This window comes from Budorcas taxicolor, chromosome 7 (genome assembly GCF_023091745.1).
Source record: "Budorcas taxicolor isolate Tak-1 chromosome 7, Takin1.1, whole genome shotgun sequence".
NCBI classification, from domain to species: domain Eukaryota; kingdom Metazoa; phylum Chordata; class Mammalia; order Artiodactyla; family Bovidae; genus Budorcas; species Budorcas taxicolor.
The window spans coordinates 80,471,722-80,499,702 of record NC_068916.1 but is presented as its reverse complement, the minus strand read 5'-3'; the positions used below and the strand labels follow the sequence as shown (position 1 = coordinate 80,499,702).

At 40.0% G+C, this 27,981-nt stretch overlaps 1 protein-coding gene and 1 non-coding gene across 2 annotated transcripts in view; both read right to left on the bottom strand.

The window, feature by feature from the left end:
- Nucleotides 1-27,981, bottom strand: part of RASGRF2 (Ras protein specific guanine nucleotide releasing factor 2) — a 248,628-nt gene that overhangs the window by 116,844 nt on the left and 103,803 nt on the right. The window contains exons 6-12 of the mRNA XM_052643635.1: nt 27,018-27,097; nt 26,164-26,357; nt 20,372-20,481; nt 19,384-19,502; nt 13,583-13,743; nt 12,615-12,681; nt 11,951-12,087 (exon numbers count right to left, since the gene is read on the bottom strand). Coding sequence (XP_052499595.1) covers nt 11,951-12,087; nt 12,615-12,681; nt 13,583-13,743; nt 19,384-19,502; nt 20,372-20,481; nt 26,164-26,357; nt 27,018-27,097 — 868 coding nt within the window. The remainder of the gene's footprint in view (nt 1-11,950; nt 12,088-12,614; nt 12,682-13,582; nt 13,744-19,383; nt 19,503-20,371; nt 20,482-26,163; nt 26,358-27,017; nt 27,098-27,981) is intronic.
- TRNAG-UCC (transfer RNA glycine (anticodon UCC)) lies at nt 6,010-6,082 on the bottom strand. The gene has a single exon. It is a non-coding gene; the product is annotated as a tRNA-Gly (tRNA).

Here is a 27,981-nt window from a genome sequence, read left to right as displayed (position 1 = left end):
ATCATGTCTTATAAACTTCCTCAACATTGGCTGAAGAGTATAATTTCAAACTAAACACTCTATGGTGAGTCCCAAAGGATGGGTCCTGCCTTTGCTTATCTGATTTCAAGCACTAATTTCATACTCTGCAGAAAAGGGTATGTATGAGCTGCTCTCCTTTCAGTTCAGTTTAGTTCAGTCGCTCAGTCATGTTCGACTCTTTGTGACCCCATGAACGCATCATGCCAGGCCTCCCTGTCCATCACCAACTCCCAGAGTTCACTCAGACTCACGTCCATTGAGTTGGTGATGCCATTCAGCCATCTCATCCTCTGTCGTCCCCTTCTCCTCCTGCCCCCAATCCCTCCCAGCATCAGAGTCTTTTCCAATGAGTCAACTCTTCGCATGAGGTGGCCAAACTACTGGAGTTTCAGCTTCAGCATCATTCCTTCCGAAGAACACCCAGGGCTGATCTCCTTCAGAATGGACTGGTTGGATCTCCTTGCAGTCCAAAGGGGTCTCAAGAGTCTTCTCCAACACCAACAGTTCAAAAGCATCAATTCTTCGGCGCTCAGCCTTCTTCACAGTCCAACTCTCACATCTACACATGACCACTGGGAAAAGTATAGCCTTGACTAGATGGACCTTTGTTGGCAAAGTAATGTCTCTGCTTTTCAATATGCTATCTAGGTTGGTCATAACTTTTCTTCCAATGAGTAAGCATCTTTTAATTTCATGGCTACAGTCACCATCTGCAGTGATTTTGGAGCCCAAAAAATTAAAGTCTCTTCTTTAGGCATAAATGAATGCTGCTTCTCCCATCAGTTTTGAGTAGCAGGAAGTTAGACATGGTATTCTTCCCAAAGTTCTGAAACTGCACTGTCCTAAATTAGTACCCAGTTGTATGGAGTCAGTGCTTCCACCAGTGAGCCAAGCTACCAGTAGGAGGGGTATCCTCTTGGGCCTCAAAATGGCCACACGACCTCAAAGGGAGAGCTCTCAGTCAGGGCCAGGTGAAAAGAGATGCTTATGACTCCATTCATTTCTAAGTATGTGAGGAGATGAGTCTGGCTGGTGTGAGCATCTATAACGGAGGAGACAGTAAGAAAGAGGAAGTCAGCTGGAGTCAGCCGTCTCGAATCTGGATTATATCCGGCAGGCAGATGGGAAGTCACTACAAGTTTCTAAGTGGTCTTCAAGTTAAAAGATCTACAGCTGGGGGAATTCACTGAATGGCAAGATCATCAGGATGATATTCTGAGTCACAAATGAAATGATTCATGCCTCCGCTGAGGCAGACCATGGGAATGAAGAGGAACAGATGGAGATAAATATTTTGAAGAAAGCAATAATAGAAATTGATGAGTTACTGAATAAAACCAAGAGGAAAAAAAGCAGGGTAAAACTCACAGATGACTATAACTATTAGGCCATTTTAAATTGGAAAATGCAAATATATTTAAAAGCAATAAACATGGCCAACTGTCTTTTGAGTGACACAAAACTTAACCAAAACTAGTCTACCTTTTTGGATTCTCACGAGCACCAAGAAGATGCATGGATTATATGGCATTAGAGAAAGCAATAGCACCCCACTCCAGTACTTTTGCCTGGAAAATCCCATGGGCAGAGGAGCCTGGTAGGCTGCAGTCCATGGGGTTGCTAAGAGTCGGACATGACTGAAGCGACTTAGCAGCAGCAGCAGCAGGGATTTTATTAAATGAGGGTCTCATGTCTGCATTTACTGCGTATGTACCTATGTGATAGATACTGGGCTAAATGCTGGGAGATGAGGGCAGGGAGCAGAGAAAGAATATATAAGAGTTTCAAAGATGAGTAAGGTAAACCACTTTAAATTCATTTTCCTAATTCCAATGGGAAAATGGTTTAGCACTATCCCCATTCTTATGAAACTATGAGTGAGATTTTGGGGCATGGGGACAGATGTTGCATACAGACAGGGAGAGGAAGGAGGGGTTAAGTCATCTTTCACCCCAGTGACATTTCTAGCTATTCCTTAGACTTTTCACTCTCGGTTTTTCTGAGCAGAATGAAGATGTTACCTGGGTAACCAACACAGAAAGTGGGAGGACAGAGATGGTGTTTGGTGAGAATTGTGGAAAGTAAACAGTGTTCCTTCAATTTCCTTTAACAGTCTAAGCAACAGCATAGTTATCAGACAACAGCCTTAGGATGTCTCAGGGCTATAGATTTTATGTTTAGATATTCTATTTGGTTCTTTGAAAGTTAAATCTGGATCCTTTTTACATAGCGATCTTTTCTTTCCTTTCTTCTTTCTTCCCTCCTTTCCTTTCATACTTTATTTTAAATCTTCTTTTAAACCTTTCTTCTCTATGTTATCACTCTATTAGATGAAGTTCCAGCAGTGCTAATTATACTGCTTAACTGAGTCTTCTGACTCTCATTCATGATAGATCAGTTACTCAAAAGGTTTGTAATTTTTGATTTTGAGCACATTGTCATGAGCCCTGAACTGTTGAAGTGTTGCTAATCCAGTGACTTTGTGTTTGCTTTTACCAAGCTTTCTTGGGTTAGCACCAGTCCAAAAATTGTTTCTGCATTAATTTCTCAGTTTGGAATTTTCACACCATGTGAATATTGTGAATCTGAATTTCAAATCCATAGGCCAGAAATGCATTTGTTTTTCTCAAAGGAGATTTAAAAAAATTCAGAACCCAAGACAAAGACAGACTTCTTTATGATTTCCCAGGACAAATGGGTTTTTTTTTTTTTTAGTTCTTATTTCATGCACAGGACTGCCTTCCAATCAGGCTTTAAACAGAAATCTCAGTTCCTTTAAGAGGCCCAAGGCTAACCCTCGCTCCTTTAGTTAATACCCCTCAGGCATGGGACCAACAATCAGACTTAAATCATTCTCAAGTCTCTGTGTCTTCAGTTTACATGCTGTTTGCTCTGACTTTAAATTTCCCTGTTATTTCTGGCAACTAGATATTTCCTTTTATATTTATAAATATCATCAATGAATTAAATTTTTTATTATACTGATTTTATGTATTAAATATTTCTTTTTTAAAAAAATTAATTAATTTATTTATTTTACTTTACAAAATTGCATTGTTTTTGCCATACATTGACTTGAATATTTCTGATTTTGTAGCCAGAGGGGATCTAAATCGGTACAGTCCTCCACACTGCCAGAATTGAAACTTGAGATAAATGTTTTAGATCCAAATAAGAAGATTTATGTGACCACTTTTGAACATCTTATTATCCAGTGTCAGATCTCATTTCATAAATCTATTTGATTCATTGTGTCAAGCATTAAATTATTTTCAATCAGAAGAGAAAGAAATTTTTACTTACACTCAAGTCTCAGAAGGAAATATACATGCAATCTGAACCAGAGATCAAAAGACCATGTAATAAAAAAATCACATTTAATTGTACAAAAAGGTCTTTGATAACTGACACATCTATCTGTGGGATGGATGAATATATATGCATATATAGATATACACACACACATATACACATATGTTGCTGTTGATTAGTAGTTAAGTTTTGCGACCCCATGGACTGTAGCTGGCCAGGCTCCTCTGTCCCTAGGATTCCCCGGGCAATAATATTGGAATGGGTTGCCATTTCCTTTTCTAAGGGATCTTCCCAACCCAAGGAGTGAACCTGCATCTCCTACATTAGCAGGCAAATTCTTTACCACTGAGCCACCAGGGAAGCCCATACTCACATATACATACATGTGTATATAAAATATATTATGGTATATTTATAACAAAGAAGTGGTTTTGAAATGGACTCTTTATCTATTAGAGGTTCCACAGACAGGGTTCAGTGACAACATGATTTTGAACAAACAAGATTCCTAGGGGCTCTGGGTTTACCAATTCTACTGCAACCAGAATATTTTGCTTTTATCTCACTTCCATTTGGTATTTTCAGTACTGCTGCACTGAAGAAAAGAGTTCTCTTCCAGAAAGAAAGTTAAATTGCAATAGAACTTTTATTTATGAATGTGTGTATGAATATATTAATATTTATATTGAAAGTATATATTCATAATCGTATAAGCACATATCTTGTGTTGGGGAGAAGAGATTGAGCCCTGGGAAAATGAATCCAATTCACTCAGTTAAAAGAGAAAGACATGGAAATAGCCAGGGTGTCATATAACTTTAAGGACACAATTTATGTGAATTACTGTACACCTTAAAATCAGTAAGATAACAAAAGCAGATTCCTAGATCATGGCTATTCTAGTTCAGTTTGTGATGACTATGACCAGGGGATAGAGGACTGGGAATATGCATATTTATAAAAGCCCCAGGTAATTAAAAAAATTTTTTATTGGAGGATAATTGCTTTACAATATTGTGCTGGTTTCTGCCATACATCAACATGAGTCAGCCACAGGTACACATATACCCCCTCCCTCTTGAATCTCTGGTCCCATCTCCCACCCCATCCTACTCCTCTAGATTGCCACAGAGCACTGGGCTGAGCTTCCTGTTTCACACAGCAGATTCCTACTAGCTAGCTATTGCACGCATGGTAATGTATATGCTTCCATGCTGCTCTCTCAATTCCCCTACTATCTCCTTCCCACACGGTGCGCAAGTCTCTTCTCTGTCTGTGTCTCCACTGACGCCCCTACCCTACAAACAGATTCATCAGTACCATCTTTCTAGAGTCCACACACATGCGTTGCTGCTGCTAGTGCTAAGTCACTTCGGTCCTGTCCGACTCTTTGTGACCCTGAGGACTGTAGCCTGCCAGGCTCCTCTGTCCATGGAGTTCTCCAGGCAAGGACACTGGGGTGGGTTGCCATGCCGTCCTCCAGGGGATCTTCCCAACCCAGGGACTGAACCCTTATCTCTTATTTCTCCTGCACTGGCAGGCAGGTTCTTCACCACTAACCCAACCAGAAATACAATATTTGTCTTTCTCGTTCTGACTTACTTCACTCTGTACAAAAGGCTCTAGGTTCATCCAACTCATTAGGACTAACTCATATGTGTTCTTTTTTTAATAGCAGAGTAAAGGTCCATCTAGTCAAGGCTATGGTTTTTCCAGCAGTCATGTATGGATGTGAGAGTTGGACTATAAAGAAAGCTGAGCACTGAAGAATTGACGCTTTTGAACTGTGGTGTTGGAGAAGACTCTTGAGAATCCCTTGGACTGCAAGGAGATCCAACCAGTCCATCCTAAAGGAGATCAGTCCTGGGTGTTCATTGGAAGGACTGATGTTGAAGCTGAAACTCCAATACTTTGGCCACCTGATGCAAAGAGCTGACTCATTTGAAAATACCCTGATGCTGGGAAAAATTGAAGGTGGGAGGAGAAGGGGACAACAGAGGATGAAATGGTTGGATGGCATCACCGACTCAATGGACATGAGTTTGGGTAGACTCTGGGAGTTGGTGATGGACAGGGAGGCCTGGTGTGCTGCAGTCCTAGGGATCACAAAGGGTTGGACACCACTGAGCAACTGAACTGAGTTGAATATTCCTTTGTGTCTATACATACATACATCACAATTTCTGTATCCAGTTTTCTGTCAGACATCTAGGTTGCTTCCATGTCCTAGCTATTGTAAAGAGTGCTTCAATAAACACTGGGGTACACGCATCTCTTTCAATTAGGTTCTCTCAGGGTAAGGTGGCTCAGTGGAAAAAAATCTGCCTGCAATGCAGGAGACACAGGAGATGCAGGTTCGATCCCTAGGTTGGGAAGATCCCCCGGAGGAGGGCATGGTAACCCATGCCAGTATTCCTGCCAGGAAAATCCCATGGACAGAGGAGCCTGGCAGGCTACAGTCCATGGGGTCACAAAGAGTCGGACATGACTGAGTGACTAGACACATGCCCAGTAGAGGGATTGTTAGACCCAGGTAATTTTGAAGCATTTGGTCCTTGAAGGAAGGCTGACAATGCCTTTTGCACCAGCGTTTTTGTATGTTTGTTTGTTTGGGCTTTTTTGTTTTGCTTTGTTTTCCTTTTTTTTAACTATACCACACAGTTTGTGGGACCTTAGTTCCCTGACCAGGGTTGGAACCTGTGCCCTCTGCAGTGGAAATGCAGAGTCCTACCCACTGGACTACCAGAGAATTCCCTCTAGTAGGCTTTTCTGCAGCTCCTGCTTAAGGAAGTATCTGGTCAAAGGTCAGTAACCTACTGCATCACCATAACTTTCTATCTTCCTAATATGTCTAAAGAGTGGGAAGAAAAGTAAACTCAATTTTTCTCTTAAATCACCTTTTTATATTAAAGTAAAAAAATTCCCTATTGATTCCAGAGAAGCTATTTTAAGGGAGGAAGCATGTCAGTGTGCTACAAATTTGTCTATATTTTGACACATCTGCCCAAACCAAGAAGCTCAGAGGTGAATTTTAATTCTACATTTTAGTTAATACCCATAATTACAGAAAAATCTGTTTAATACTCCATTATGTATCACAGTAAGACATGCACAGATGAATGCACTATATTGAAATGAACGGTCAAATCTTCAGCCTCAAATTTTTCCCTATAAATAGATGAAAAAGGGAAGAATTATTGGTCAAGACCATTAACCACTTGCACATTTTGTTGGAGGCACCAACGGTTAATTATGACCTTGCTGGTGGAGCTAAAAGTATAATTAATCATTCAAGCAATTGTTACTTCTAAAAATTACAGCTTCAAAGAGAGAGGCCTGACAAAGCTAAAAGTCTTAATTTTCATACAGAGTTCTCTATGTGAAAGTGGGATTGTGTCAATACTTAGGCACTACTTTATTATTTCAAGTAAGAGCTACATGTGATTAGTATAACGGTACAATGATTTAGCAAGGTGGAGTCAAATTAAGCCAGAAAAAATTAAAATTATGCAAAACAAAAAAATGACAAAAAGAAGGACAAAATCATGGAGAATATATTCATAATTTAGATTGAAAGAAATGTTCATTTCCCCAGGACAGGGAAGGATATCTACAAACATAGCCCCAACAAATAAATGTCCATCTGGTATAAACAGACAAGAAATAGATATGGTGGAAAATGTTAGTCTCACTGATAATTGCAGAAGTAATTAAAACCACTAGGAAGGAATTCCACTTTTCCATTAAATGAGGAAATGCGATAAACATGACAGAATTCAGCCCTGGCAGGACTTAGAAGAGATGAGTTACATGTTTCTTGGGGTGTTCTGGCAGTCTGTCGAGTCACGAATCATGAAATCATGAAAGTGATCAGGCCCCCTTCACCAGCCCTATACCTGTGGGTAAGACACACCAACAAGGGGCCTTGAAAGGAGGAGTAACTCTCGGTGCAAAGATGGCCAGCACCACCCCAACATACACTAGTGCTGAAACTTGGAAATTGCCTGTATGCCTAATTATTCAGAAAGAGCTAGAAAAGTGGTAAGTTAACATGATGCATGCTTAGTTACACAGTCATGTTGAATTCTTTGGGACCCCATGGACTGCAGCCCACCAGGTTCTGTCCATGGGATTTCCTAGCCAAGAATACTGGAGTGGATTGCTATTTCCTTCTGCAGGGGATCTTCCTGACCCAGGGACCAAACCCACATTTTCCGCATTGGTAAGCAGATTCTTTACCCGCTGAGTCATCGTTAACATTGTAGGATAAACATATATTACCATTAGGAGACACCGATACAAAGAACTCATAGGAACACAGGAAGATGAAAAAGGAAAAAAGGATGCATATATGCACCTAGAGGCAAACTGTTGAATTATTTTTGTATGGCAGGATTGTGAAAGTCTCAGAGATGAAAATATTTGATTTTCAAAACAGTTTCTCAAATGTAATGTGCAAAAGTGATCAGTGGAGCCTGTTAAACCTGAGTGGGGGGGGGGTGGTGTCTGGAATTTGGGTTCAGGAATCTGCATTAAAATAAAAAACCTTCAGGTAATTATCTGTGAAAGACACTTTGATAAACATTTATTTCGTGATCTGGGTGTTGGGAGTATTTCTGGTTCCTTTTTGTATCCATATTTTCACATATACATGATAAAATATTAAAAGGTACATTTCAAGCATTCTGTAGGCTCATCTTATCAATAATGAATATGCCCAGAGGCATGTTTGGGAGACTAACAAATTTCATCAATGTATGTATAGCACACAGATTCCCCCATAAAATGAAAATGTTTTAAGTGGAGAACAAAATCCAGTTGAGATGCAGGCTGCTGGGTAGTAAACTAGGCTCAATTGATAGTGGAGCACTCTGTCCCCACCACCCACCATTCAAACCCTGAGTCAGGAAAATCACTAAGTGTCTCAGAACACTCACTACCTGGCTCAATACTTTTTTTCTTAAATTCGAGTGTAATTGCTTTACAATGTTGTGCCGGTTTCTGCTGTCCAGCGAAGTGAATCGGCTATATGCATACATGTGTTTCCTCCTCGCTGAGCATCTGTCCCTCCCCCACATCCTAGGCCCTAGGTCATCACAGAGCACGGAGCTGAGTTCCCTATTCTATACAGCAGGTTCCCAGTAGCTAGCTATTTTACACACAGTAGTGTACCTAAGTCACACTTAATCTCCCAATTCATCTCACCCTCCCCTCACCGTGTCCACTTGTCTGGTCTCCATGTTTACATCTTTATTCCTGCCCTGGAACTAGGTTCATCTGTACCATTTTTCTAGATTCCACACATGTGCATTAATATATGATGTTTGTTTTTCTCTTCCTGACTTACTTCACTCTGTTTGATAGACTCTAGGTCCCTCCATATCTCTATAAATGACCCAATTTCATTCCTTGTTGTGGGTGAGTGATATTCCAGTTTATATGTGTACCATAACTTCTTTTAGAAGCAGTTGACTCATAGCCACTCCCTCCTCCTCGATACATTTCCCTCATTTAACTTGCAAGACACCACACCCTCTCGGCTAGCCTCCAATCGCACTACTGGTTCCTTCTCTTCTTTGCTGTTCTCTGTGACTCCTCACTCACTCCACAGGCTTCTCATTTCTATCTATACTGATTCCCTGGGTGATCTCAACAGTCTGTGGCCTTAAATATCATCTAAATGGCAGAGTCTCACACATGGACCTCCCTCCAAGCACTGAGTGTCCATACCCCACTGCTTACTTAACAGCTCCATTGAAATTACTTCCCCCTTTTCCACTTTCCCTCTCAACATTTCCCTTCAGCCACATCTAGTGAAAGTGAAGTGAAGTCGCTCAGTCGTGTCTGACTTAGTGACCCCATGGACTGCAGCCTACCAGGCTCCTCCATCCATGGGATTTTCCAGGCAAGAGTACTGGAGTGGGTTGCCGTTGCCTTCTCCACCTTCATGCTATTGCTCAAAATATATTGCCTCCTACTCTAGAGGCTTGCAGTAGCTGTTCCCTCCATCCGGAATGACTTTTCCTTTGTTACATATCTACATGGTATTTCCATCACTCGCCACAGTCTTTGTTTTCATGTTGTCTTCAAAACGAGATGATCACCTTTTCAAAATTGTACTGACCCACAGCTACCTCCAGTAGCCCAATCCTTCTCAACCTTTCCTATCACCTTCTAACATAAAATATTGTATATTTATTATCTTTACCTTGTTTTCAGTTTTCCCACACTAGACTGTAAGCTACACAAGGTCAGGGAATTTTTGTTGTTCTCTCCTGTCCACGATATATCACAAGCACCAAGATAGTGCCTGGCATATGTTATCACTGCATAGATATATTTGTTGAATGGCTGAAATTTTAAGTATCAAAACCACTTAAGGTTCTACTGAACACAGTAATTTCATATCATGATATCACCGTCACTCAGAAAGGCACAGTTTCCTGTTGTTTCCTTCTCCAATTCAATTGTACATATAATCTAGTACACTAGTATATTAGCCATAGAAACTTGGAGAAATAGGAAGAAACCACACACCTAACTCAAGATGTAGTCTACGTGTGTACTCAGTTGCGTCCAACTCTTAGCTACCCCATGGACTATAGTCTGCCACGTTACTCCGACCATGGAATTTTTCAGGTAAGAATACTGGAGTGGGTTGCATTTCCTGCTAAAATGTAGTCTAAATAGAGAGAATCACTGCTTCTGGGAGGCAAAGTATTAGATCCTTTCTTTAAAGGACTTGGTATAGAATCATTCATACACCTCAAGGGTCTTTTCTCTCTTAGCGATGCCTCACCTGGCCCTCTAAGTAAGATCGCTTAAAGTTTTTATCAGCTCTGAATCTTAGGCACCCCAGTTATATCATAAGGTAGAAACGATAAGAAGCTGGAAAAACATCTTTGTCTACAACTCTAATTCCCACCATTCTTCCTATTTATCTTGGCTTCACAACACATACACAATTTTGTTGCATTAAGTTGTCTACTTCCCTTTCTTCTCTACTAATCTGTCTGTCTCCTTGAGAGCAGGGATCGTTGCCAAACCCCTGGTACCTACACAGTGCCTGGCAGCACAGGGTGATTGCTCAGTTAACGTTCACAGAATCAATGACTGACTCAGAGTTTCTTAAGGTAAAAGATGCATTCCACAGACTTAATTACAGTATTAATTCATACAGCTTAGAGCTAATGAAAGTATTAGTAAATCACCATAAGTGTGTAATTATGCAAACATACATGATCCCTTATTTTTGTTTCTTTGTTAACCAAAAAAGAAGCACCTTGACTTCAGCTGTTTATTCATCATCAAAACAGTCCTGGAAGAAAAGCAGTAAAAATCTGGAATTCCAGTAGAGGACATTTAGAGTGGTAATAAAAGACCTGGATTAGGTTTGAGTCATGAGCCAGCACAGTTGTGTAACTTCAGACAAATGCTTATTAACCTTCTGAACCTCAGTTTTCGTACCTGTGAAATGGGACTACTGTTTCTGTTTACCTTCAGAATATTATTGTTAAGGACAAATGAGATTAAGTCTGGTAAAACTTCTTTGACATATAAAAATAATTAACTTGCACATTCACGTTCTATTTTTGCTTTTCAGTCACTTAGAAAAAAATTAAGGGGTTTTCCTGGGGTACAGTGGTTAAGACTCTGCCCTCCCAATGTAGAGGGCACAGGTTCAGTCCTTGGTCGGAGACCTAAGATCCTGGATGGCTCATGGCAAGGCCAAAAAAAAAAAAATATTAAAAAATTGTTTTTTAAAAAAGAAAAAAATAACTATCTGAAAAACTATGATATATTTATAGTTCATATTTATATCTAAGGCATATATAAATTACTAACAGCTCTTCAGAAAAGGAAGACAATGGGATCTATAACATATGCCTTTCCTGTTTGCCCCAATCATCCTTTAATCAACAACTCTAAAGATGATTAAGCTTTACTATTTTCCTTCACAGCTTCCTTTTTCACCTAGATTGGTTAATGGAGCCAGAATTAATGTGGAGCTTGGCTTGAAGAATGCCCAAGTCCAATCATCACTAGTTTTGACATTTTTTTCAAATCCTGAACAAATGTAGCAATTCCCTAACCAGGCAGTGCTGTCAAGGAAAGGTAAGCAAATCTGTTCCCTAACTTTTTCTATATAAAATATAGGAACTCATTTTCAGGCCTCATACTACAAGCAGTATCTCTCTTTTTTATTTGATTCCACAGTCCTCGTTAGCTATTTTTACATCTCTCACCATTTTCCTATCTCAGCAACAAATAAGCAAAAAAAAAAAAAAAAAATCTAATGAGGTCACTGGAGAATTTACTACTCACGGGGCAATTTTAACACTCTCCAAACAAACAAACAAAATCACTGTTCAACACAAGTGTATACTGGCTTGTACAAAAATGCCCAGGACGCAAAATACAATGACAACATTTAGGTAAATTTTAAACAAACAAACAAACAACAACAAATGATTCAATCCATGAAGACAATGACCACAGCAACCAGACATAATTTTTTAACAAAAATATATTGACTTAAAACTGCATCCCAAAAGTTTATCCTGTGAAATTTAAAACACAAACAAAAACCAACTTGGGGCCAAAGTCACTTGCTTACCTGACTGATGTCACTTGTCCAGGCAGCTTTTTCCTGGCGGGAAGGTGCTAACAAGACCACAGTGAAAGGGGCAGCATCAGGAGGCTCCACCACTATTTTGAAATCCAAGTGTCCAAACACTTGGCCAGAACCTTTGGCTTCAACACACGTAAACCAAACAATCAGATGTGAATACAAAAATATGAGTGATAACTGCTTTCTCAAGGCCCTAGTAATACAACCAATGTGCATTTAAGTCCAGAATCTCCTTTTAATGATACAGTACTTCTCAAGCATGGGGACGGCTTTGTTAAGCTCATAAGCAGATGAAAAAGCTGAGATCAGTGGGTTCCTCAAGACTAGGGTCCTGCTCTTCTTATCAATTCATGGCTTTTTAAAAATTTAAATTACAGAATTCCAACATTCTAATTCAATTACTTTCTTCTCTGCTGCTGCAAAGTCACTATCAAGAGACAAATTCAGTAAAATGTAAATTTCCAAAGATGGCTTAACTGGGGTCACGGGTTAAATGGTTCAACAGAATTTTTCATATATAAATGAATTCAGGGAATTTATTCTTAATATATTTCCTGTCTCCTGAAGCAGCTCTTCTTAGCTATCAACAAATAAAAACCATAGGACTATTTAATGCTAATATAATTCTAAGTGACAGAATGTGACTTACAGTCATCATCGCTCACATCAGGCTCCTCGACCAAGGTACATTCTATTAGAGACAGAACTCCACCTGTCTGGAAACAGACCAATTTTTCATTAAGAGGCTGAGAGTCTTGCATAGGTTGGGAAGCTGTGATTTGTAAACCTTATATTCAAACTGCCACAGAAGAAACAGCAAGTCAGTCTTGAAACTAATTTTTCATAGAGCCCAAAGTTAAATCAAATGTGTAAAAGTAATTGAACTCATTGAGCTTCATGATTCTTCCCCACCATCTGACTCTCACTCCCAACATATATGGCACCTCAGAGGCCCCACAGAGTGAATGCAGTGCAGCAAAGGGTAGAACTCTACAACCAGTAAGTGACTTAAGCAGTGAACTCTGCTGTTGTGAGGCTGGACAACATTTTCAGGCATTAATAACAGAAGGTACAGATAGGCAAACATTTCCTGTAAAGGGCCGGCTAGTAAATGGTTTTGCCTTTGCAAGCCATATGATCTCTATCACCACTGCTTAAATTTGCCATTTTAAAAAGCATGAAAACAGCCAGGTACAATAGGAAGGACAAGAGTTGTGGCTGTGTTCCAATAAAACTTAATTATTAAAAAGAGGCAGCAAGCTGTGGGCTGCAGTTTTCTCACTCTTGGTACTGAGTAAGATAAAATCGCATTTAGTGAATATTACACAATCAGTACAATGCAGTCATTTGACAAGATTTTTGAGCTCAGTCAACAACTAGTAATTTTGTCCAGGTTATGATTTTAATTGCCCTACTTTATGGCAATTGCACTTAAATTTCTATTACTTTGGATTTAACTGACAACAAAGTAAATGTCAAGGTTGGCAACTGTATATTACCTCACCATGATATTGTAATAATCTATTTTATGACAGCAGGCATGGGAAAGTCATAATTAAATTAACCTCAATGCCTCTTAAGTGCACAGAATATAAATGGAATATGTAAAACCAGTACCTTGAGCAGATGCAGCTTTCCTCCTGAACTTCTTGTACAAATTAAAAAGTGTTTTGTAAACAAGAAGCACTGTCTTTCTCCTTCCTTTTTCAAAGACAATGAACCCAGGCGAACTTTACTAAGTTTCCCTCTCTCAACGGAAGGTACTTGAATAAGAGAACCTGGTGATCACAAAAGTGAAGAACACACAGTAATTAAAATTCTGTCAAGTGAGAGCAGTTCCTGATGCAAAAACACTAGGACCTGTTTCCCAAGATATCAAGGAATTATTCTGATGCACCATCGGAGTAAGCAAATCCCCTGCACTTTGATCAGAAGAAGCAATGTATTGCTAGGCTTCAAGAGTCACACCAATTCTTACTATTTTTGTAGAACACTTTAGATTTGATTATTTATACAGAAGCTGGAAAATAAGTTTAAAACAAAGCCATACTGAATTCAAAGAACGGGACATTTCTGCCTTCTGTCCTTCATAATCTGATCTTTATCAATTTATTTACATAAGAATAGGGTACATATTGTATAATTACATATAGTAATAAAACAACATTATAAAAAGCAAGTCAAATTTGTTTTTCCTAAAGCAATGAAGGTAGATAAATAGCATTAATATAGCCTACTTTGTATTTAAAAACATGATGCACATTTATAATGTACATTTTTAAATGTACATTATAAAAATACACACATTATACAATTCAACACAATTTAGTGAAGGGCTGTTTTTAAAGGGCAGTTATTTCAGGTTACATTTAAATTATATGTGATAAAAATTCTTTGTGAAATCTACATGGAAAAGAAACCACATAGATTCTATATGCAGAACACTCCTGTGAGGGAAACTATCCTCCATTCAAGAAGCTAAGGACAGATTTTATATCATCTCCCTCTAATTATGACCTCCTGCTCTCCTCAAAAGGAAATTCTAATTTAAATATCGACCAAAAAACACTATGAAAGATGCTTGCAAAAACATTGCCTCTGACTTCTGAAATGCTCTGAGCCAGTACTATTTCTTTTTTTTATATTTGATTTTACTATTTCTACTCTTTCTGTAATTCACCACCTACCCCAAATGTAGCTTTACAAAGGCTCCTATCAGCCTCATAAGAACTATTAAATGAATATTCATCACTTAATTATGAACAGTAGTCATCACTAAGAGATGAGACTGTAGGCAACTTTATTTTCCTCTTCATTTCCTAGGTTTCCTGATTGGTTTTTTTAAATTGTGTTTTTGGAATATAAATCTATGATTGTGGGTCACAAAACACTTACATTAACATATGACTATTCCAAACAGTACCTACCTTTACAGAGATCTAAGGATGTGCAGGAGGTAAAAAAAAAAAACAAATTTCTATGGGTCCCTGAATGCCACCCATTCAGGTGAGTGTTGAAGTGGGCTGCCTGACAAAGGCACAGTGATCATCTATTTGGTGCCTAAAGAATAACACAGAGGTAGTCCTGGGGGAGGGCATGGGACTGGGGAACGGGGGTGGGAAAGGGCTTGGTTCCAGTGATAGGAATGGGCAGCAAGGAAGAGAGGTAGGTGGGAGCAAACTGGCAGAGAGCACAGGGAGCAAGTAATCAAATACGAGGAATAAAGGAAAGGTGAAAAAGCAGCAGGCAGAATGCTTAGAGGAGTAAATGAGCAAGTAAAAGCCACAGAAGGATTGTACTCGTGAGAACCACTGGTGGAATCAAAGCCAGAGATCTTCCAGAGGACTTGGGTTATGCTGGCCAGGAGACGGCGGGGGATTCAGCAGCATAAAGACTGAAAGTCAGAAAGGGAATGGATGGGAAAACACAGAAAGTTCTAGCTTTGCCATGGGCGGTCATGAGTCATCCAGACAGATGGGTTAGGGCCGAGCGGAAGACTGCAGCAGAGACAGGTGGACAAGTGGGCTTAAGGGTCGTTTTCAGAAAGGATATAACGGAGGCTAAGAAAACTGAATAATAATGTGCTTGTGGGTAAATGCTTCTAGTATTTAATGATTTTGTAAGCTGGAAATTTTAAAATATACACTGTTAACTCATGTATTAGTCATTATTGTGAATTTTAGCTTTGAAGTAAAAAACCAAATGTTTCCTTGGCAACTATACACTAATATGCCTAATCTATAACTGCTCATCTTGGATCCAAATAGGAGACTATATGCATTAGGTATGCATAGAAATCTGTACATCTGAATTAGAAGTGAACAATTTCAACACTGGTTTATACAGTAATATTGAAAAAGATGTTAAGTGGGTTTTTTCACATTTCATCTTATGTTTGACATGATGTTTCAACACAACTATGAGACTTGAAGATTCCTTTCTAGTTTTTACAAAAAAGTGAAATCATTAGTCTTAATGATCCTTGGCATTACCATCATCATCAGTCTATCTAATAACTGGGTTCAACTAATACAAAAACTTGTTTTTCAGTCACTAAATTCCCATGGTGTGGCATTCAAGGCTGGCTAATGCCCTTATTCTTATTCCATTCAGTAGTTAAAAAGACTGAAGAGCAATTTCCAGGTTATTGGATTAGGCACTCGAATAGGTATAACTATTTCCAGACCCCATGTTACAATTTCAAAGAACACTGATACATTGAAAGTACATGATTTTGAGTCTGGGAATGATTAAAGTACCAGAAAGTTTCATGTTTCATTCTCAATGCATTTAGCTTTAAATTCGGTCACTCTATCTACTTTTCCTGATTCTCCTTTCTACCAGACAACGATGACTATGTATAATGGATTTTGCACAAAATGTCAACTTACAGTGCCTTTATCTTCTAATAAATATTCATATATATTTCATGTTACTGAAAATAGAAACTTATTCCAAAATTTAGATTTTGGTTTTTAAAGTTTATGTCATAATCTCACTGACTCCAGTCGTTCTTATGAACATTTAATTTTCACAACAACCCTAAAAGACGGTTACTACTATTAACCCCACTTAAAAAGAGGAAGGAGCTTCCCTGGTGGCTCAGTGGTAAAGAATCTGCCTGCCAATGCAGGAGGTGCAGGTTCGATCCTTGGATCAGGAAAATCCCCTGGAAAAGAAAATGGCAACCCACTCCAGTATTCCTGCCTAGAAAACCCCATGAACAGAGAAGCCTAGTGGGCCCCAGGCCATGGGGTCACAAAACAGACACGACATACTGACTAAACAACAAAGAAAGGAAACTGGGGCTAAAAGAAGTTAAGTAAATTGTCCAATATCACACAGCAAGGAAAGGGAGGAGACAGGATTTGATCTCCATGATGTAGCTAGCTATACTATTATTGCCTCAAACATGTACAACATTTGCTCAAGAAACTTTGAAAAGATTTTGAAAATAAATGACAATGTCAGACCACTGCTATAACACAGTCCTTTGCATCATACTCATCAACTATCTAGTAATTGGAATCAGTTTATAATAAAATAAGCTATTTCAATCAATAAATTCCCACGGATTGACATTCAAGATTGGCTATCACCCCTATTCAGAGGGCAGCTTTCAGACGACCTTTTTTTTCCTAGTCCTCAGAATTAAAATTCATTTTGAGATTGAAAACACACATATATATGCATATATGTTTGCACTCATGCATTGAAAGTATCTAGTAAAAGTAATAATTGTAGCAACCAAAGCAAAACAACACAAATGTTCCAAATTGACTGTAATTGGATTACTTTCTACTTTCAGATTGAGGCCTGATTTCTTTTTAAATCACCTTTATTGAATAATTCCCAAACAGACTAACCAAACCAAACAACACAGAAAAATACTGCTGAAAGGCAAATCATTAATATCAGTGTCAATACAGCGATAACATCAGATATATGAATAGCTGACAAAAGCTCCTCAAACATGTGGTACAGAACAAGCAATAAATAAAATCTAGACATGAATCAAAGAGAGGTGGCTCATGATTGGTTTTTCTGATGCAAGGAAAAAAAAATACGATTTCTTCACTGTATTCACCCTTCCAGCATTTTTCATCATAGATGCTTTTTCCAACTTAGAAATATATTAAACGTTTATGTGTAATAATAATACTCATCAATCCAAAGTCCTTTCAGAAATTGAATACTAGCTATAGAAACTTTTGTTTCCATTTTCACATATTACAAAGCTCAAGTCCTGTAGTAAGTATTTTTTGGTGGACTCCAAATATAAGAAAAATACAAAACAAGACAGCTGACATTCAAAGCTGCAGTTCAACAAGCAATTCAATTTAATCCATTGTCCGTTTTCCAGGTATCTATAATGGAAAGCATTGAACTAGGCAATGAGAGAATTCATAAATAGTGCCCTTCAGAGTTAGAGTAATTGTAAACACGTTGAAGAAGACGAGATGCACACACCAGGAGCAAAGGCGCTTGGAAATGAGGAGGAAAGTACACTCATTCACACTGGAGGGGAGAGTAGGGGAAGATGTGGAAATTTAAAAGGCTCTGATCTGAGCCTAGCAGGACAAAAGGACCTTCCACAGGCACAAGGAACATGGATGAGGGAATCCCTGGTCCCCAGGGGCCTACACATGTAAAGGCACAGAGGCAGACAATACCAGAAAGGCAGGAAGCCAATATGGGGACACAGTCTGTGAAAAGGAATGGAGGGGGAATTAGGAAAGCCTGCTGTTGTCAGCGTTATAGTCCACTATTACTTAAAGAAAAATTAATACTTCAAGTCAAAAATGCAAAAGGTATCATATCCTGAAATATACTTCCAAACTTTAACATATGTGTGACTTCTTTCCTTGTAAATAAATAATGGAAAATAGAACAGCATGTGTTAAATTTTTTAAGTGTTGTGTGCAAAAATTAATGTGTGCAGCACAAATAATGTCTTGTTTGATGAGGTAAAAAAAAATGTTTCAGGCAGCACATTTTGGTAGGCACTAGAAATGCAAATATCTTCAATTAATATTGGCACGTTAGAAACAGAAACCACATTAAAGGTTAATTCTAGTTCCAAATGCCACTCCTCCTCAAGTTCAAAATTATGACTGTGTGCAATATACTGCCTGAAATCGACTCTGTGAGGGCATGTTCCCCTCCCCTAGGACACCTACACACTTGTAAAGAATTTCGAGTGTGGTTTACTTCGTGTAGTTTGTAATATCACGGAGGAATATGCACTGTCATAGCATAGCTTCTCTACAGTTTCCAGCATAAGTATCTTCCACTCTTCAAAGGCTTAATTTACTGGGTGATGCCCCCAAAGCACACCCCTCAAACGTGATACCTTGGCCATCGCCAAAATATGGCAGGGCAAGTTGAGACATTTCATCTAGCAACTGGAGTTACCAACTGGATCAGGTCATATCATGTGGGGCCGATCCGGAAGTGCTGATGAAAAATGGGAACAAGAGGCAGCTGTTTTCACTGCGGACATTGTCCCCTCTCCTATGGGAAAGGGCTTTGAGTGAGGCAAGTTTCTCTCGGGCCTTTGCCTGGATGTCGTCACCACCTGGCACTGCCACTCCAATCGGCCAGACCAATCTGTCCTCCTTGGAGCTGCAGAGAATGTCCGGTCCACTGAGGAGGAGGGTCCAGTCAGAATGCAATTTACTGTCCCACTCGTGCTTTACTATTATTGTGTTGCTGTTTTTCATGGCCCCTGAAAAGAAACAGCACAAAGGTGGGCCTCAACCACAGCCTCAGTCAAGGCCATGGGGACGTCCTGCACGAACAGCATCAATCAAACAGCTAAATCAAGCCTGCTCCACAATGCTTTCCTGGATCTGCCTGTGATAACATGACAGGTACAGAGACCACTTAGCTGGTGAGTCCCCTGAACAAGGACTTACCTTGGCGGATGAAAGTCTGGCTGGTGTCCAGCAAAATATCACAGCCCTCAACAATCATTCTTTCTATGGCAAGGTTCTTCCTTATGTTTTCGGTGTCGCTCACTTCATCATGCATGACCCTGTCAAATACAATACAGGACCTATTATCCCAGTAGGTAAGCAGCAGAGCTCCATCTGGGAAACAAGGGTTTGACCTTGTATCAGTTTAACTGGAGATGTAGGGTAAGTCACACTGGACTTCTAACCTTCATCAAGTCATGCCTCAAAGCAAAGCAACTGGAGTATTCTGGGACTGTTGCTTATAAATGCAACAGGAAAGCAACACATTATTTTATGAACTGCTTCTTTCATTGAAATTAGGATGCCTTTTCTTAGAGGTGGAGCAAACTAGAGACCTTTATACTATATATACTATTTATATTTGTTCCTTCTAAGTTAAAGGAACATAGCTGTAAAGAAATGCCTGAAACACTGAAAAGTCACTGATCAAAAATATACATTCTCCAACTTCTTACCAAATATGAATATAAAAACGCAACTAACCACCTTCCTATTATAATGAAAGAAATGTGAATCTTTTCAAACTTAAACCAAAATGTGTCTAATCTCAATTATATAAACTTGAATGACATAAAATCATTTTCAAAGATTTTATATATATACAATTATACTTATTATATAAATGTTATATATATATATATACTTTTTTTTTGGTTAAAATTAATGTGCATGCTGATTGAGGACCATCTCAGAAGCTAGCATTTAATGTTCAGGGGAATCTGAGAAGCCGCTTACGTCTTGCTTCTTGTTCCCGTGGACATACACGTTCAGTTCAGTTCAGTCGCATCCAACTCTTCACGATCCCATGGACCGCAGCACGCCAGGCCACCCTGTCCATCACCAGCTCCCAGAGTCTACATTAGGTCTTCACAAAAGACTAACATGCTGCTTTGCCATATCAAGCCTTTATTATAAATTCATCACATACCTGGATAGTTCCTCTAGTTTGGATTTTGCAAACTCCAGACTTTTCCTCTCCACATGCTCATGGGGTGTATGAGCCAGGAGTTCATGAAGCGTGATGATATACCTGGGGATCTAGAAGCAAACCAAGGCCAACGTGAGCAGGAGGGCCGGGTGAGTAACACTAAACCTTCTCTACTGTGCCATCACCACTTCTGAAGAGCTCATCTCTACTCTGACATGTCTGACTGTTTTACAAATATATTTTTAAAAATAGTTATTTATTTGGCTGTACTGGGTCCTAGTTGCACATTTGGGATCTAGTTCCCTAACCAGAGATCAAACCCAGGCCCCCTGCATTGGGAGTGCAGAGTCTTAGCCACTGGACCACTCAGTTTGAATATTAGGCTTCAAACCAATGTTTGAAGCCCCACAAACAAATATTTTTTAAAAATACATTTAAAATGAACTGTTTCAAACCTCACACACACAAAAACTTCACCAAGAACACATGAAGATAATAAGGTACAAAGAAACAACTGTTTTTTTAGATTTTTAATGTAATCATATATTTCTCAATCATAATTTTTGAAAACTGGTTCATAGGGGAAAAGATACAGTTATCAGCAAGTCATTTGAGTCTGTATTTTAGATTTGTTGGTCTACAATTTTTTAATTGACCCTATCGCAATGTTTTCTTTAAGAATCAAAACGTGGGAAAAGATATGTTTACCCTTATTACATTCTGATCCTGCTTTACCTCAACTCATCCTTCTAGCAGTAAGCAGTATTGTTTAATTAGATCATTTGTTTATACTTTTATTAATGAACAGACTATCTATCTGAATTCTCTCAAAAGCAGAAACGCCACCAACCCTGTGGAGGATTTAATAGAATACAGTGAAGAATTAACTCAAGTTAAATATGTTGATTTAACTCGACATGTTTTTTACTGGCTTATAAACAAAAACTTGTTAGAAAGCAGGGGCATTGGGTTTAATTTTAATAAAAACCTGCATGAACAATACCTACCATAATGCTGCCCACTATGGGTCAGACTGAGAGTTTGAGGTTTGCATCCAATCCTCCAGCAAAACATAAGGATCATTTCCCCACTTTACGGACAAGGACACAAGGCATGAAGAGGTTCCATATCTTGCCCAAAGTGGCCTCACAGTCAATGGCAGAGCCAACCGTGAGCCCAGTTCTGATCAGTACACTAGTCTAGTGGGTGTCTCTGCAGGGACTGGGGTCTTACTCAGACTTTGAAAGGACCTCTAAGAATGAAGAAAGTAAAGCAGCTTCCCAAGACTCTGTGGGTAGCTCCTTTTATGCTGACCTGAGGCATTGGCAGCTCTATCTACAAATCTGCTTTTCCTCTCTTGCCTTCACTGGGTCATTTGCTAACATTTACTGCATACCCAGATTACCCATGGGTACAGAGGGCAGTGCCCTAAGCATAGACATCTATCAGCAGTTCATACTCTAGGATCATGTCCTAGAGACTGTCATCAAGTCAGGGTTTTGGAAGTGCAGTATCCTCAGTTATAGGAGGATGGGTCACAAGAGAACCCTTCCTCTGAAGCTCATGTGAGGAGGCTTTGTGCCTCTCTACCCCATAAACTTCTCACTAAGACAGCTGGTTGGGCCATTCCTCTTGGTAAAGGCTGCTGGGATAAGTATGCTTTCAAATATCCCTTTTGTACAAGGCCATGACTGATAAAAGTTTGCCTCTAAGTTAGTAGTTCTACAAGAAAATCAAGGCAATCAATAGCTAAGGTACTCAATTTTTCATAACAAGTGGAGGGCAGGAGTGGGAGAGCCTGACTGCTTATAATGTTCTGAAAATCCACAAAACTAAGCTCAGTCAATAGCTTCATGATCCTCCCCCAATCATTAAATCTACTTTAGGAAGCTCTTTGGCTAAGTGTCAAGTGGATGGATTTGAAAGTAACTGGCCCATCTCATTTTCTGGTGGAGAAACAAATAAGCCTGAAACTACCAAAAAGCAGGCGAAGGACTTCTGCAGAGAGAAATGGACAGTGCTCCAAAGAGCTCATCTGACATAGTCAAGAACTGATTATAAATCTCTCCCCCCAAAAGACCTTGGAGTTTCCCAGGTGGTAAAGCAAAAAAAAAAAAGAAAAATCCACATGCAAATAAATACAGGAGACTTGGGAGATGTACAAGACAAGGGTTTGATATGTGGGTTGGGCCGGAAAAATCCCCTGGAGTAGGAAATGGCAACCCACTCCAGTATTCTTTCCTGGAAAATTCCATGGACAGAGGAACCTGGTGGGCCACAGTCCATGGGGTTGCAAAGAGTCAGATAAGACTGAGCGTGCATGTGTGTGCACACATACACACACACACACACACACACACACACACACACACACACACCCCACGGGGTCACAAAAAGTCAGATACGACTGAGTGCACACACACACACACACTCCAAAACCCAAGGATCACAGTAAGGATTATCTAGATGAATCATAATTCTTTCAATTATGAAATAATACTTGTCACCTTTAGACACTAATTAGCTTGCTCTTTAGTTACAGTAAATAGGTAAGTAAAGCAGCAAGTGGCTACTTCCTGGAGGACCTCTAACAGCACTGTCCTTGTCAGAAGCAGATTTCATGATTTGCTCATCTATGGACATATGAGCAGCTGAAGACAATTCAAACAGTACTAGCCAAACCACTGTTTTTGCTAAATAAATATTAAGTTAATGACTACCGTATTGTCTATAACAAATATCTTGATAACACAAACTTTCCTGTCTGATATTCATAGTCCAATTGAGGATAAAGTCACTGCACCATCAATTAAGGATAAATTCACTATAATTCCTCCATGTTTCCATAGCTCAGCATAATTCACTCACAGTAACAACTGACTTACTCAACAAACAGCCCGGAAGAGGTGGAATATAACACTTCTCTAAATATACACAGGCTAAAAGTTTCCATTTACTTCTCTTCCTCCTTTGGCCCCCATATCAACTTTTGCCTCCTTATCTAGACTCGGCAGTGGCCTCTTGGCAGTACAAGCTAAGGTCACCTCTTCCACTCTTGATCTAAGGAAAAAAGCATCACACCCCAGTTTTATCCCAAGGTGTCCAGCTTACGCTGGAGCAAGGCGGATGTGCAGAAGTACCACTGCTAATACAATTTATGCACAGGGAAGGAGACCATCTGAGGGAGCAAACGCTTCAGGGCTCCTCAGGGAAAGGACCAAAAGGGAACAAGAAGTATAGAATGAACCTAGCAAGAAAAACCTTCAAGTTTCTAGAAAGGGCAGTTTTCTCCCAAGTGTTTCTACATGGTCTCTCCTAGGAAGAAGGCAGGAGGGAGAACAAGGCATTTGGGCAGCAATTCCAGTGTTTTCTGCTCTTGGTCTGTTCAAAATAGCTACAGAGAAGGAAAACAGTTTTGGAGAAGCAAATAAATAAGAGCAGAATTCAGCGCTCTTTCAATTTGTACATTTCTTGCAGTTGCACCAATTCTGGCTAAATTCTTTTAAGTTTGAGGCTTCTCCCAGTACCTGCTGGTTACCCTAGTCTTAAAGAAACAGACAATCTCAACATCTGACCCTTCAGCTTAATTCTAGGATCTGGAGGGAGGGATCTGAGACTCTTAGAAGGTTAGTTAGTTACCCAGCTCACATTTCTAGTCTGGTCCCCCAGAGAGCCAAGGCTCTGGGAGATATTTAGAGCTCAACTGTCCCAATTTCAAACTTAAGAAACAGAAATTCACATTGGTTCAGTTAAGTTTCCCAATGCTACGACTGAAGGAAGAGCAGGACATGCTGCTACTGCTATTGCTAAGTCACTTCAGTCGTGTCCGACTCTGTGCGACTCCATAGACGGCAGCCCACCAGGCTCCCCCGTCCCTGGGATTCTCCAGGCAAGAATACTGGAGTGGGTTGCCATTTCCTTCTCCAATGCATGACAGTGCAAAGTCAAAGTGAAGTCGCTCAGTCGTGTCCAACCCTCAGCGACCCCATGGACTACAGCCTACCAGGCTCCTCCGTCCATGGGATTTTCCAGGCAGGAGTACTGGAGTGGGGTGCCATCGCCTTCTCCTGTAGGACATGCAGGTCTGCTAAATACTCCCAATCCAATGGTCCCTTTTGGACATTATGGGAATTCATTCCCTGGGATCAATCAAAATGCCAACTTGTTGTTATTGGGCTTAAACTCCAGGAGGAGAAAAGAAGGTTAGAAGAAGACTATCTCAGCATTTTTAAGAAATCCAAAGGCCTTTCCAAGGCCCTACATTCAACTGTTTGGACACCTGACCTAAAATTCAAGTACAGTTCTTGCATTTTAAACCACTGAGAGACTCAGAGCAAGGGAAAGAATACTTGAAAAGGCATTCGTGGGCTTTCAGGAAGGGAGTGAGGTTCCTCTCTGAATGTTCCATGCATCTTTCACAACCCTACCTTTGTTTATCCACCTGAGTTGAGGGTTGCTAGGCAGACAGGGTTTAGAGAATTTAATCATAACCTAGAGCTAATTGCCAAAGATTCAAATAGAATCTCAGAACATTGAATAAAATTTTGTTTCACTGTAAACAAAATCTCAAATTATAATTTTGTATAAGGTTTTTAAAAAGCATTTTTTTCTTTGTAGTTTCTCTTATGGAATATTTGTTCAGAGAGGCAAAGAGTTAAACAATTCAGTTCCATGGTGAAGAAAAAACACAAGGGCATTACAAAGTTTCACTATACTTAAGTTGTTACACATGCATCCTTTTGGTTTTTTAAAATCTTACTAAATTTCTACAGTGACTTCCAGGATTTCAAGCGGGAGTGACAAACTTTAAGACAAGCAATCACGAACCAGAGGAGCATCTCTCTCGGAGGCTACGGAACGATCAGCTGAGGTCAGAGATACCCATTCAGAGGGACAAAGCCCTCCACAGAAACCATAACACACATGATTAGAAGAGTCGGTTTGCCACATAACAATCTGGAGGGCTGGACTGAAGCCCCACAAATTCCACAACGGGAACACTCGATGCTTTTCCAAAAGAACAGAATCAACACTTTTTAAAAGGACAGGAGATTCAATTCACATTTTGGCCTCTGCAGCTCTCACTAAAGAGTGGTGAAGTCCTAGATACAGGAAGGGACGCAAGTGTACTTGATCCTTGGGGTTGCTCTAACCCCCAAAAGTGAAGGTTGGGACAAGCCCTAGGTTCACTGGAACAACCTGACTAGAGGCCAGGAGTCCCCAGGCCTGGCCAGGGGCTCTGGCTCCTTCGTCTCCCCACAGCCTCTATGATGGGGAAGGTCCTCCTTGTGCTCTGCAGAGCTCCAGCCAAGGGCGACGCGGCAGCAACGAGAACAGGGCAGGAAAACAGACACCTTCCCAGCAGTCCTTTCTACCCCCACCCCACCCCCCGGCCCCAGAACCTTTTATGCAACCAGCCCGCACTGGAACATTTGCACGGCAGCCTATTTCTGTAAACCCAATAATATTTTTAAACACGCTGGAGGAGGAGACTCCGTGGAAGAGGTCTGTGAGGAATCTTTCTGCAGAGAAAAATTTGTGCTGCTTTTCAAAAAAAGAAAAAAATCACTGATTTAATTGTCTCAAAAATGCCTGGTTTTCTTACAAATACTAGACAGACTGGAGAGAATGTGTGGCATAGATTTGTTTATCTCAGGGTCAAGCTCAAGATGACAGAGGAGATGGCACAACCTCCCACAGGGAACACTTGCACATCTCATGCTGGTCACACTGGGTATCAGTCACATCGAGCTGGAATCAGTGACTTATAAGACACATCCTGGGTGACTTACCTGAAACATTGGATATGTCAAGAACGTCTCCAGCATCCTCCCCTCACAGGCAGGGTTGGCTTCATACTGTTTTAAGAGTTTGTCAAAGTCTCTGTTTTGCTTACAGTTGGCGAGTACTTGGAGGCTATACTGGTGATTACGCACAAATTCTTGATAAATGTTCAGCATGGGGAGCAAGATATCAAACAGATCAGCTGGAAAGAAGAAGCAAACATGGCTGTCTCCCTTGGTGCTCAGTAAATTATCCATGGGACAGGGAGAAACTGCTCACTCTGCAGGAATGGCAGAGAGCAGCTCCCGGCACTAGGTATCAGGCTACACAGCCCAGTGCAGATGCCAGAATGACTGACCTGGTGGAATGCACCCCGAGGCAGAGCCCAACTCTAGTCCCCAAAGAACCTTGATGGGCCATGGGGAAGGGTCAAAAGGGCAGAGTCCCAGTGCCCACAGAAGCTCCCAGGTCATCTGCTGCTGCTGCTGCTAAGTCACTTCAGTCGTGTCCGACTCTGTGCGACCCCATAGATGGCAGCCCATCAGGCTCCTCTGTCCCTGGGATTCTCCAGGCGAGAACAGTGGAGTGGGTTGCCATTTCCTTCTCCAATGCATGAAGGTTTAAAGTGAAAGGGAAGTTGCTTAGTCATGCCTGACTCTTAGCGACCCCACGGACTGCAGCCCACCAGGCTCTTCCGTCCATGGGAGTTTTCAGGCAAGAGTACTGGAGTGGGTTGCCAGTGCCTTCTCCTCCCAGGTCATCAGGGAAGTTCAAATAACAGGATGAATAACATTGAAACTATTTTACTCTTTATTGCAACCACATTAAGAAAAAATTTTCTCTCTCTAAAGCATGCACTTACCTAAAATTAAAGTAGGCCAGTTGGCTATTCTTGCCTTCAGTCCTTGATGAAATATTTCGTGAAGAAACATGATTGTTTCACTATAAAAAAATGGAAAAAATAATAGAATTAAATCACTATAAAGTATCTAGTTTGTTAAAGAAGTTCACTGAATCCTTAAAACCTTAAGTACATGATATACATGTCTCTGAGGGCCTTGGAACCATACAATCAATAAAGACATGGATTATATCAGCCCCCAGAAAGCAGTTTATCTTTCAACAACCCGAAAACCTCAACGAAAATTCTGAGCTAAGCCTCAAATACTGGAAGACAGTAAGCACCAAATCAATGTCATATAACCCTCTTCATCAACTTATAATACTGATAAAAACAGCTTTCTACTGTTAGGATGTAGCACTTCAGCTGATAATCAGAAAATTAGTTAAGATCCTTCTCTTCAGATTTAATTCTAAATGATAATTCAGCCTTCGTTCTCTCTCTTTCACTAAAATGAGTTTTGACAGAGAGGAAGACTTGGCAGACCTCTACCATAACCACTCCTAAAACCCTCATGCCAGAAAGGGAAAGGAATCTTCTGTAACGGATGCAGCCTACATAAATATATTAGAATGAAGACTGAATCAATTAAAGATCCGGATTTCTAGAAGGTTTAAGAAGGGGAGTTATCAAAGTAACATTTGCTTTCTCCTCACTAGAATCAATCTACTGGAACGAACCTTTGAAGGTTTTTCTGAACTAACACGTCGACACAACCAAAAACAGGATTATTCATGTCAGTGACATACTTGGGTTTGTTATAAGTCAAAGTCCACAACAAGAAACATCAATGGGAAATCCTTACTATCTGTGAATGGCCCATGAAACATGATAGATGCTCCTTGTAGACTGTGATTTGTTTTCTTTCATAGAAATTTTAACTAAGCGGTATTTGTTGTTTTAGGATTTCAACCAAATCTACTTT